Below are 12880 nucleotides of genomic sequence, written 5' to 3' on the forward strand. Positions count from 1 at the left end.
TGCCCGTTACTGTCTTAACTCTTAACATTTTGGCTTTTGCTTTTTAATTTCCAACTACAGTGGTGCATGCTTGTGTACAATAATGAAGCAAACACTTATCGGCAGGACGTTCCTCTGATTATGTCAAACCCAAAGTTTAGAAAATGTTGCTGCGCGTTTATATATGATACAGTTGGGATCGTAGTTTATTAAAGTAACACCTTTATCTGCTCCAGTTTAATTATTGTCTCCGACTCTACAGGAGCGTGAGGAGAAGGTGAGGCTCCAGGCACAGATTAGGAGACTCTGGGAGGACAACCAGAGGCTGCAGGAGGAGTCACAGACATCCGCCGCCAAGCTCAAGAAGTTCACCGAGTGGGTCTTCAACACCATCGACATGAACTGAAGCTCCGACGTGCACGTTTCACCCCGCTCACACACATACACACAGAAGCGCTTACGTCAGCACACACGGTCCGAGTCCATCAGTTCAGAGGAGGTGGACTCTAATCGGTGCGTGTAAACCCCTCTGACCAGTTTCCTGGTTAGGTGTCCTAATCTGCCCTCCCCGGTGTTACACCTGGATAATTGCAGAGGACGGCCTACCAACAGTAAATATTTGTCCTTTGTTTTACTGCCTGTTCCTTTTTACAGCGTCCCTCAGAGGTGTTTACCAAATCTCACCCATCAGCGAAGGGTACACAAAGAACTCCGCCTGCTCACACACCCCTGTAATGAGAGCCAAGACTCTGGACAGAAGACATTTTAATTTCCTTCACATATAAATGGAGAACTTTATTGTTTCCTGTCTTCAGTACGTTCACATGGAAGCAGGTTGAGGCTCCTCCAGAACACCCGGGTGTGCACAGAGTTCCTCCATCTCCTCTTGTCAGCCTGTAGATGTCAGACGGCGGTCGGGCTCTACGGCACAAAGCACCTAACACAAGAGCATCTTTAAAAGCCATCAGCAAGTGGTGCCATAAAGCACGACCAGAGGGCTTCGCTCCACCCTCATTGTATTGCAATAAGCGAGTACTCTGGGATGAAGGTTTATGTGTGGAAAATGTGTTTTAGAGGCAGCAAAGGAGACAGAGTCCACATCTGCTTCCATTAAAGAGGTGAACGTCGAGCTTTGATGATAAAAGGAGAGGGCTGGATTCACCATCCCACTGTCTGGAATACAGAGAGCCAGCTGATGGTAAATGAGAGAGTCATTTTTGGGAAGGAAACACCAGGGAATTATTATTTCCAGGTTAATTTATTTTCTTGTATAATAATTCCAATAAATAAGTTGTTTCATTCGTACAGTAAAACTGAAAAACTGTGTTTAGTTACTGAAGAAGATCGTCATCTATATTATTTAAATGGTTTTCTTTCATATGACTAAAGCCTGAATATATATACTTTTTATTCTGTATTATGTTGTAGGTTGTGGTGCCAAATCCTGCCGTCGTGTTGATTACAGTGCCCCCTAGTGGTGACCAGTGGAACTGTCTTGATTATTATCTGTTCCGCCACTCAGTGTTTTTCCCAAATGAGACACCAACCAGAGGCCATCCTTACATAGAACAAGAAGGAATAAAGAAGCCAGCTTTGAGAGACAATCAAAGATAGATTTTCTGTAAGAAGATCAGAACTTGGGTAAAGTTTCCGAGTCTGCGCACGTGCCGTATCGAAACATCTACTCTCTCCTCAGGTTAAGTGTTTGATGATATTTTAAGGAAGCAACTCATCAAGAAAAAAAAAAAGACACTAATATCTTGTGCTGAGATTAAAATAGCCATGATCAAAGGAGCAAAACAGCGATTATAGCAGGGCCAGTGTGTGCTGTTATTGCATGAATGTGCATCAGTCTATCCAGCTGTGCCTCCAGTCTTTTTCTTTGGTCATTTACTCCCAGGCAGAGAAGGGACGTGCCTTTGAACAGCACCAGGGGAACGGATGAAAGGGAAAGGCTGTTCCTCATCCTTAAAATAAACATAACTGCAAACGCACAGCCGCATTACACATTTATGAGTTCATGCAGCTTCGTACCAGTCTAATTATTTTGGCTGAATGCAGCCCGGCCGGTTAGCCTCCTAGGAACAGCGACGGTAGCGTGCCGTGCATGGATATGTGTCAGAGTGTGCCTTTTGCATTCAGTCTCATGTGGTATCCATCTTTACCGCTTTAGTCTGCACCTTTTCCCCAAGTTCGAACGTTCTATCAGAAGAGTGATCGATCAGGCTGCTTAAATATGACTATAGGTCACAAACGTAACGGTCTTTATATAGCATAGCTGGAAAGAGGCATCTATTTGTGTATGTTTTGCAGGTCTTGATGCAGTTAGAGCCCCCGCAGCACAATTTTACTCCAGATCTGAATGTAAAAGAAGTTATTCAAAAAGTGCAAATAAATGTGATGTTTACGTTCGCCGGCCTCGGGCTTTGCAGCTGAGCAGGGAGCTGCTGGAGGTGTCGGTTCTGTTTTAGGAATCGGTCCGTCTTGGTGTCAGCAGCGGCTCAGGCCCATTTCACGCCTTGGCCAGTTTAATCCGGAAGAATAATTCATGGAATATTTCTGACCCAGAAAGATTGGACTGTAAATTGTACATTGATGCTTAAATGATAGATACCGTTTTACTGTAAATGGAAAGTGTTCTAGCTTTTTCTGTATAGTAAATGAAGTGCGGCCATCTTTAAAAGTGGCAGGTGGAAGGAAGGCAAACTCACAGTGAGATTATTGATGATTCCTCTTTTTTTTGTCTATAGTTTTTTCTCCTCTTTCTTCCTTTTTTGGGGTGCATCCTCTGTCGTATATAGGAAAGGAGGGTTTTGTTTCCCCCCACGGTGTCTCGGTGGACGTGATGCGCGCTGTTTCTCAAGGGCCAGAAATCTTTGTCGAGTTGGGAATACTGTTTACATCCTGGATCCATTGTCTTTGTAAACTGTAAAGGTATGAAAAAGACATTTGCAGTGATCACAGTATTAAAGTTTCTGAAATAATCACATCGTTGCTTGGAATTTAATGGTTTTCGCCACTTGTGTGGGTTAAACACACAGTGCACAAGAGTCATCCAGGGCTCTGTAGCAGTGTGGATGTGCACGATGACCCCTGTTTGACGCCCATTTTATTCTGAGTAATATATCAATTGATAAATCAAAAGCGGCCTGCTGACACACATAATGGAATATGCTTTCATCTGGTGTATTCACCAGAAGCCACCGCTTATACACGTGTGACCTGCACCCGTTCACGCCTTCCCCACCAGGCCTTGAGCTACAAAATCGGGTGTTTGGGCTGGAAAAAAGAGGCAGAAAATCAAGATAAATATCGAAGCCAACATCCACAACCTCAGCACATTTTAGGTTGGTAAGAAAGGAACCAGAAAATGTGCAGCTGAAACTGGCCTGTTATCCAAACAGCTTTAGGACGCGACGGATCCACAGGATAATCCACTCATTTGGTGATCATTCGGTGCTTCGCCGGATTGTTTATCACACCTCAGCGTTTTTGGTCAGGCTGCACGTTTTCTTGTCATCTCTGCTTCCCCGAGTGGTCAGAGAGGCGTCTCAGAGTTCCTCCTCCCCTTCTTTCCCTCGCCGGCGTGGGGACGCTTGATATTTTGGCTCAACTTTGTCCTGCCGTCAACACTCACAAGGCCACCGTCACGTCTCCCTGCAGCTCTTATCGTCGTTATCGTGGTCAGACTGACAATGTACGAGGTGTTCTGCTCTCGAGTCGTCTAGGATGCAACCGCGACGCACCACACTGGTCACCGTCGTCTCCTTTGTGTCCTAAAACCACCATTTTATCACCAACAAGTCACAGGAAATGATGTTTGTTGCCATTTTGATGATTATTGGTCAGGCCTGCACTGTGGAGCTGGTGCCATAGTTTAAACTTAGAACTGTGTGTGTGTATGTGTGTGTTGAACATGCTTTCTACGCAGTATAAATAAATTATTTCTCTAGCAGAGTGAGGACATTTGTCCAGATCCTCACAACTTCAAAGACCTGTCTGAAGGTGCAGACTTGGTCTAAACCAAGGCTCAGGTTAGCATTGGGTTGTGGGGGGGTTAGAGGTTAGTGTAGGAAGCTGGACATGGGATGGAAGTCCTCACAAAGATAGGAGTAATGACATAAGTGTGCATGATGATCCAGCGCACCACTTACACAAGCAAACAAACACGCAGTAGGATCTTCTCTTCCTGTTTACTGTTGCTCAATAATTCAGTTGGTCCAGAGTGGAGGCTGTAAACGTGTGTGTGTGTGTGTGTGCGTGTGCGTGTGAGGCTAGAGTGGCCCATTAGTATCAGTGTTGTTTTGGGAGGCAGCTAGCTAGTAAGTGCATGTATTGATTTGCGAGAATTGACATCCACTAAAGAGCAAAGCGAAGGAGGAAGCGAAGGAGGAGCTGTGACTGGCTTTGGAAGAGTGCTGGCAGCGCTGCTCGCTGTCCCACTAATATTCCAATAAATTAGGGCAGCAAATATTTTTAGTCTCCCGCAGCTGCGGGTGAGAATGTGCCATGAATCACATGCTGTGTAGAAATGGGCTTTTGTCCACCCACACACACACACACACACACACAGACACTCATTATAAGGAGGTGGAACCCCCACCACCCCCACCCCCTTGAGTAAAGAAACCACCAGATTTCCTCCCCTAGTGCACCTTTGCATCAGATGCCTTGGTGTTGGCGGTCTAAATCCCTCCCCACATCTCAGAGTCCATTTCTGAAGCTCCTCCTGGACCAGATCTGCGCTGGCTCACGCTGATATTAGGATAGAATCCTCCGAGGGAGCGAGAATGGGCCAAAGCTAACCAGATGTATCACGACAGTAAACTTTGACCGTCACTGTGGATCTTAGCTTCCATTTGCATCTATAAGTATGGATTTCTGTGTGTTTAGGAAGCTGTAGGCTATTTACTGTACAGCACAAAGGAAAATACATGATTGCTCTGTTTACTGGGGGGCTGTCGTATACTAGGGTAAAATTGAGAAAAGAAAGACAAAAATACCCCATAGCTTCAAAAATAAGCATTTTTAAATCCATTTTTTAGCAATTCTCAGTGAAATAATTGTATCTCAGGTCTCTTAATGGCTGGTTCCAAAGGACCGCCCAGACCGCTGCAGTAACAGACACTGGCCGACAGACGGCAGACGGGAGTCCGCGCTCCTCGGTGATGGACGATCAGACCCGAATCCGAGTCAGTTCCCCGACCCGGTTCCCCGACCCGGTTCCCTGACCCGGTGTCACGAAAACGCTGTTGCGTTTGGAGGATTGACTTCATTTAATTTGTGTTCGGGCCGAGCTCAGTTAACGAGACATTTTAGTATCTGATCACGACTTTATGCATGTATGTGTGTGTGTGTGTGTGTGTGTGTGTGTGTGTGTGTGTGTGTGGGTGTGCGTGTGTGTGTGTGTGTGTGTGTGTGTTTTGAACATGCTGCCTCTACAGTAGGGTGCATGTAAAACAATTCTTCCCCAGTTTTGAATGAATAAAATTCTATTTATTCTACCTATTAGACAGAGCGCAGCTACCACGAACTTTAGTTTACTTTTGTTTGCTTGATTTTAATTATATAAGTTAAATTATAGTTCCGATTGGTCCTTTTGCAGAAAGTCTAATTATATTGTATATGAATGAAAATGTTGCTTAGCTGCAATGTAAAAGTAATTGACGTAATTTAGTTGGTGTATAAATTAAATTAAACTCTTTCTGTCGGAGTTAGTGTCTCCGGCTCTTCCCCCCCCCCCCCCCCCCCCCCTCCGTGCAGCCCCTCTCCCCCCCTCTCTCTCCCCTTCTCTCCCCATTTCTCTCCCTCTCCCTCCCCCCTCTCCGTGCAGCCCCCCTCTCACCCTTCTCTCTCTCTCTCCCTCCCCTCCCTCTCTCTCTCTCCCTGCCCCCCCCCCCTCTCCGTGCAGCCCCCTTTCTGTCTCTCTCTCCCTCCCCTCCCTCTCCCCCCCCCCCCCCCCCCCTCCCTCTCCGTGCAGCCCTCCGCTGGGTCGGTGCAGGAGCCGCTCTTTGGCTTCGGAGCTCGCAGGCAGAGAGAAGCCGGCGCTGAGGTGGAGGTAAGACGGCTGGATGGATGATGGATGATGGATGATGATGGAGGGGAGAATGAGGAAGAGCAGCTATAAGAATCTGGATGAAGGAGACTGCAGTTACACTACTGTCTCTTTCCGCTGTGCGTGCGTGCGTGCGTGCGTGTGTGAGACCAAGAGAGACACGGTGCGTTTAATCCCATCTTTGATTGGTAAGAGCGCGCACTCCGACCCAAGTTTGTGCGCTGCATTTGAACGTGTGCGTGTGCGTGTGTGGATAACTACATGAGCATGACAGCAAATGAGGCAGGTAAACTCTTTGCGACTCTCAGCGCGTGCGTGAGAGAGGCTAAATTAGGTTGCTGGCTGAGGGTGCTGTGGGAGTGGATCATCAGTGTGAGGATCGATCACAGACAGCTGTTGAAGACAGACCCTGTGCGTGCGTGTCGGTGGTGTAAACACAGACATTTTGATGGACAGTATAGCTGCTCAGAATGTTTTTCATAGATTTTAGAGGGATCTAAACCCTCCGTAGGTCCAACTGTGTTCTAAGTTGCACGTGACCTGGAAAAGCCGAACAACAGTCTGTGTACTATTGACCCAACGCTAAAACTGACCTCTCAACAACTGCAAGAACTTGCTCAACACTTTTCTCCGACGTTAAACGACAGGACTTAACGGACGATCTGGACCCCCCACGGCAGCAGACAGGACCCTCACCAGGAAGAGGGATGAGTGCTTCCATGTGGATTCCCAAATGTGGGAGAATCCCAGCAGACGGACGAGTCGAACCTGCGTTCAATGTCCAGCTACTCTCTGCTGTTAAAGTCCTGCTGGGATAATTATCAAAGAGCCAGACTGCTCTGTTCCATACAAAAATAATCCCCATCCATGTGTAGGTTAGACGGACGGCCTCTGGACCGACGCTCTCCGTTACGTCCGTGTGACTCAGGCAGACTTCCTCCCTCCACTCCTGCCTGAGGATGGCTGGGAAACAAGGAGTTCCTCAGGGAACACGATAACACCCACTTGGAAATGGCAGGACGTCTCGCTGCGAAACCACTTCCTGTTATCACAGCACGCGAGGAGACAAAAGAAGCTGATTCAGGTTCCCTCGCAGGGGTTGGGTCACCATGGTTTGTTTTTCTTTAAAATCTCACTCAACACTAAATCCAAACCTGCGAGTGAGCTGATTGTGTTTTTATTTACCACTATATAGAGTAAATGCTAAGGTCCTAACGATAAATCAGCCTAACGAGGCTGAAGAGGCAGAGGAGGGGCCTTTTGCGCAAGTGAAGAATGTGAAATTTCACTTAAGGCGTCAGGAAGGCTGATGCTGCGATTCCTCCTGAATGGTTCCGCTGGGCGCCATCGTCGGCCTCGGACCCCCGAGGCTCCGACTGCAGGACATGAGACGAACAGACGAGCGGAATCCAGAGAGCTCTGATGCTCTGCTCCAGCACCAGCAGCACGATCCACAATAAAGCGTCAGCAATGCTGCTGAGCGGAGGAGGCGAGCTCGCGGCACCACAGAATTATGGCGTTTTACTCTGTGGAAGGTGTTTATGGACCGGAACATTAATCCGGTGCCAGTGATGCAGGACTGGAGGAGATAGAAATCAGTGTTACTGTGAGCGTGGACGCCTGCGATGACGCGTGGGTTCATACATCTCAACAGTTATAGCAGAGACGAGTGAAAGGAGCTTAAAAACAACAACAACAACAACAACAACAACTTTGGTGAGCTGCAGTGGCGGGGAGATGTCGAGATATTTCTCGCGGTGCGTTTCAAGGTGAGCACGACCGACACTGCGCTGGTGTTCAAGCTGCCTCCAGAATCTCAAGCAGGGAGACCCGCTCTGATCCCGGCTGATCGGATCGGCGTGCTCGCACCTGAAAAATTCATTGGCATGAAATGTTCAAGTGTCGGCGTGCACGTTCCCGGGACCGAGGTGTGAAGGCGTCGTGCACCTGATCATTACTGGGGAGAAGATTCGAGGTGCACGGTGCGGACTGGGATAGATGCTGGGGAGATGGTGCGGATCTAATAAAGACGGCGTTTGAGAGGCGCCGCGTCATCCGGATGGTCAAACACGGGCGACCCTCCGAGGCCCCGGCGAGCGCTCGCTCTGTGGGCTCTGAGGCAAACAGCTATATTGATCTGAAGAACCAGGTGACGGCGCTGAAGGCCTTCACCAATAGAAAAGATACACACACCCTCTCCTGGAAATTTGAGTTTTATGAACTGGATTCGCTGTAATTCCTCAATTTGAACCGAAGATGAGTGAAATGAGAGACGATGATCTTAATTGCCCCACATCTTCAAGGCTTGTAGACAAAGCGAGGTCCTGGAGGACCCCCCAAGCCCCAGTTTATATGTGTTGCTTTGGAGGTAAAAGTAGGATTTGAGAAACCACCTTCAATGTCAAGAAGGACCAAACTCTTCATCTACTGGTGTAGTTTGATTGCAGCCGATTGGGTCTATTGTCGTGCTCGGAGTGGCTCCTTCCTCCTCCAGGGGAGCCTGAAGGAGGTTCAACATGATTCAACATTTGGAATTAAGGCAGACGTCAGATTCCAGCCACAGACCCTCTGTCTGTTTCTTCATTGGACCTTCCGCCTTTAAAAAACTTCCAGGAACTTCCTTCCTCGGATGTGACTCGGGCACCAGCCCCCCCCCCCCCCCCCCCCCCCCCCCCCCCCCCCCAGGTTGCAGTCATCATTACACTGTATTTCACTTAGTGTATTTTTAACCTCACTATTTTTATCTCCTCTGATCGTCATTCTCCTTTGACACATTAATACTGTGTGTGTGTGTGTGTGTGTGTGTAGGTGTGTGTCTGTGCTGAAATACAATTAGATTTGCCTCTTCTGCAGCCTCTTTTCTGCATTCTTTGTGACGTCTTTGTCCCCCTTTGGCCTCAGACGTCATGGAAGCGAGCGCAGGAGCGGAGGAGAGGTCGCCTCCATAGGACGCAGGAGCAGAAGTTGAATTGTTTCTGGGGCAAAAATGGAAGAAATAAGACAGGAATTATTAGAGTTTATGGCGCCTTTATTTCACCCATCCTTTGCGTGATGACAGGAGAGAGAGAGAGAGAGTCTCATTTGTCACTTTTCCTCCCCTGCAGCCAGCGGCAGAGGCCATAAAGAAGAGGGGCCAGAGACTGGAGAAGATAAAGGAGAAAGGATAATCACATAGAAGAAGACTTGGGGAGGGAGTGTAGTGATGGCTGAGGCACCTCAGCAGCAGCAGCAGCAGGAGGAGGAAGAGGAGCAGCAGCAGCCAACATCTGAGGAGTCCTCAGAGAATGATGAGGGCTCTGAGGAGCTGAAAGATGTCCACCAGGAGAACCCAAGTCGACCTATGCTGTCCACGAGGTCCGCGAGCACCGTGGACACGGACAACGACTCCCCCAACATGATTCTCTACAGAAAAGTAAGAGCAAACCCGATATTTTGAACGCTTTATCGTCTTTGTCAGATAAGCTGGCTCCCACGGCTCCTACAGGTCCTGTAGAACCATTGTCCCTGGACAATGAAGCAGCATTAATAGTTCTATTCTTTGGCTTCAGTTCATTAAATCTCTTCGTTTACTTGACACACTGCAGAAAAGACTAAAGGCAAGAGGTCATTAGCTTCACAGTCTGAGTAGATATGAGGCACCTGGTCGTTATGGTGCAGAGTCAGGTTCTGCCCCCCAGAAAATATCAGTTTAATGTATGGGTTTCTGGAGAGCTCAGGCCTGGAAACAGGCAGCAGCGTGTGTGAGAGGTGGCGCCTAACGTCATCTCTAGAAGGCCTGGAATACTGGCCTTCCAGAGGCAACGTCTCTTCCCAAATGAAGGCTGTCGTTGAAGCATCGGACCTGTTTTTAACCACATAAAACGAGCTAAAGTCTCCAGCTCCCTGCCCCCCCACATCCTGCTAACAGCCACAGCTCTGATAGGAAAGTCACGTCTCTGGAGCTGCCGTCTCACTGTCCTGCCCTTTATTTTGGCGCCCACTCGGCGCGTCACTTTTTAGTGCTGCAGTAAATCAGCTCTTCACTCTTCCCGTCACAAACTCCAGCCTGCCCCTGCTGTCAGAGCACCTGTCCTCCACCTGTGCGTCAGCTCTGTTACGGCTGCAGAGCTGAGGAGCTCCGGCAGCGTAGAATTAGAAAGCTGTAGAGGGCTTTGCTCGCCACAGATCTTAAAAACCCTCAGTTCCTCTGCCTGTGTCGTCTGCCACCGTTTTGCATGCACTAACGCGACCTTTGCTCCTGGGGTTTATTCAGTTAACGGAGATATTGGTGCTGGGATTCTTTCTGTTTGATAAAAATGCAAGAAAGGACGTGTGAGGTTGAATAATAAACCTCATCGCTCACTGAGACTGAGTGGCTGCAAATGGATGTCCCGGAGGTCAAAGTTGTTAACCAGTTGTCAACCAATGGAACGTGCGCTCAACACACTTGAGATATCATCATTTAAACCTCATTTTTGTCGTTTAGGATCACCAGTTTTGAAAAGAGAATAACTCTGCGGTGCCACGACCGTTCCTCAACGTGGGACTGGAATTATTTGCCTCCATCTTCCACCTTTATCTGCTGCCTGGGGGTTTGCACCATGCTACAAAAACATTTGCACAATAGTGTAGAAAGAATAAAGAGGGATGGCCAAATAAACACGAAACAGCCGTGGTTTTCAGCATGATGGTGAAACCGTATCAAAAACCACAAACATCCCAGTGTCTCCACACACCAGAACAAAAGAGCGCTACGGTGTGAAATATGTACTTCCTGGGCCGCCCTCCCATTGGCCCTTCTGGACGAATCATAAATCATCCAGTCAGGAGGTGAAACTGTGTGGGGGTGAGGAGTGGACCTTGGGGAGCTCCGCTCCTAATCAAGTGAGATACTTTAGAACACCTGAAGATGCAACGTGAGAGCAGATTCTAGGTCGGTGTAGGTTAATCAGGAGGGGATGTGATGCTTTTGACAGATAAACATGGATTTACTGTCCCTTTGCTCTTCATCTGTTGTATACGGCTCATTTTGTGCGTCTCCTTGGTGGGTTCCTGCATCTCGGACGCCCACCCCGCTATTCTGTTTTGCAGCCGCTGTGTTGTTGGTCTGTTTATCTAACGAGCTGTTTATTCACATACCTGTCGCCCACGTTCCTCCGAGCGGCTGGAACGCATCCTAAAAGCGCTCCGGGGCTAAAAGACCAAACAGAGACGACGGTGTTGGACAAACCATATGCGAAGAAGCTAAAATTATCTTTAAAGATGCTGAAATCCATCAGTGGCTCAGGGGGCGAGGAGCGGTGGCACTTGGACGCCAGTTTGTTGGGTCGCCATTTTCCTGTGGAGCATCTGGTCGATGACGTCTGTCGGCCCATTTTCTCCATTTCACTGATTCTATCTGGAACAAAAGCATTGTTGTATTCAGCTCGGAGAGCTCATCGACCTTCACATCAGCTAATAACCCTACACACGCGTGCATTAATCATACACACGAACACTAAGATTGCCGAGGTCAAAGTCAATAAACTATAAGCTCAAAAAGACTAATTAGCGCTATTAGCATGCCTGACACCCACTGAAGAGCATCTGAGGCTCTCACATCAGGCAAACCGTGATCTCCATGGCTTCCTCACAGGTCCGAGGTCGTGTGTTTACAGCAGCCGGCTCCATGCAGCAAATGTGCTGACAGCAAAAGAGTCGTCCTCTCAGGCTCCCACTGCTAAATAAACGGACGCGGGAAGAAAACAAGAGCTTCTGCAGCTGATTGTTTAAATGATTTATTATACAAAGGCCCGCCGCGGCGCTGAAGCACAGAGGGTGTGATTTCTGTGCAGCAGCTGTGATTTATGGTGGAGTTTAGGATTCACTTAGCGGATGTGGCGGCGCCAGGTCGTATTTGCTTTACAGCCTTGAGATTCCGAGTCCCTGGATGACCCAGGAAACACCAGCAGAAGCGCCTTGCTAACATTTATTCATAAGTAGTCGTGAGCTATCGAGATCTTTAGCCTTAGCGCGGTAAATTAGCGCTCGGTTTTGGTATCAACGTCCACACAGATGACGTGCATTCACCTGGCAACGGGAGGAGGGGGCGCTTTTGTTCGGCAGAAGAGTTTTGGCTTTTATTGCGCCACAGTCCGCGCACGTGTGCTCGCAACAGACTGGATGATAAAGCGCAGCTAATCACCGCGGATATCTGAGGAGGTCTCATCACAACAGAGCATGAAGAGGGAAGCGGCTCGTCAAATCAAGGTGATGCTAATTGGGCGACTTTCAATTGCAAATGTTAAAGAGGGCAGGATGAGATCCCCCCCCCCCCCCCGCCCCCCCGACTCAGGCATCTATCGCCAGAGTGTTTTTGTCACACTCGCCTGTTGCCAGGTTCACTCTCTGTGAACCACGTCTTTCAGGGGTGATGCTGAATTATTGAGCGTGCACTATATCACACCAGCGCCGCGGCCAAGTGGCTGATGGAGGATGAGGATGAGGATGATGAGGATGCAACTTGCAGACGGTTTTCTGGAGATAGTCGGCACTGAATGGAAAACTATTGATTTTTCTTCTGTGTAGCAGATGGAGCTGTCTCTTGTCGACTGTGGTTTTTAAACGGTAATTTGCCCAAACTCCTACTGACAGATTCATTTAAACCTTCAAATGACTGTAAATCATTAAAGTTTTGGGTTATTTTTCAACAGTTTTCCCATCAGAATCAGGTGCTAGAACCCCTGAAATACGGACATCCTGAGTCCCCGCTGACTTCCTGTTTACCTTGGACAGTAAAAACGACGCTCCTGCAGTAAAGAAGCAGGAGGAACCAGTTCAGACCCAGATACAGCCGAATAAATCGGATCAGAGGCGTTTCCTTGACAG

The 12880-nt window shown here is 48.3% G+C and overlaps 2 protein-coding genes across 5 annotated transcripts in view; both read left to right on the forward strand.

Moving 5' to 3' along the window:
• The window catches only part of sipa1l1 (signal-induced proliferation-associated 1 like 1), a 44217-nt gene extending 41257 nt beyond the window's left edge, over positions 1-2960 (forward strand). For 3 of the 4 annotated variants that reach the window (XM_029849729.1, XM_011612207.2, XM_011612208.2), the window contains one exon: positions 242-2960. In XM_029849729.1, coding sequence (XP_029705589.1) covers positions 242-385 — 144 coding nt within the window. In that variant the 3' untranslated portion in view covers positions 386-2960. The remainder of the gene's footprint in view (positions 1-241) is intronic. The other variant, XR_003891305.1, reaches the window with a different exon arrangement.
• Positions 2961-5935: 2975 nt separating this feature from the next.
• LOC101061202 (regulator of G-protein signaling 6-like) overlaps positions 5936-12880 on the forward strand; it is a 38623-nt gene continuing 31678 nt past the window's right edge. Inside the window, exons 1-2 of the mRNA XM_029849755.1 lie at positions 5936-6037; positions 9139-9446. Coding sequence (XP_029705615.1) covers positions 9237-9446 — 210 coding nt within the window. The 5' untranslated portion in view covers positions 5936-6037; positions 9139-9236. The remainder of the gene's footprint in view (positions 6038-9138; positions 9447-12880) is intronic.

The sequence above is a fragment of the Takifugu rubripes genome, chromosome 16 (genome assembly GCF_901000725.2).
Source record: "Takifugu rubripes chromosome 16, fTakRub1.2, whole genome shotgun sequence".
Taxonomy (NCBI): Eukaryota; Metazoa; Chordata; class Actinopteri; order Tetraodontiformes; family Tetraodontidae; genus Takifugu; species Takifugu rubripes.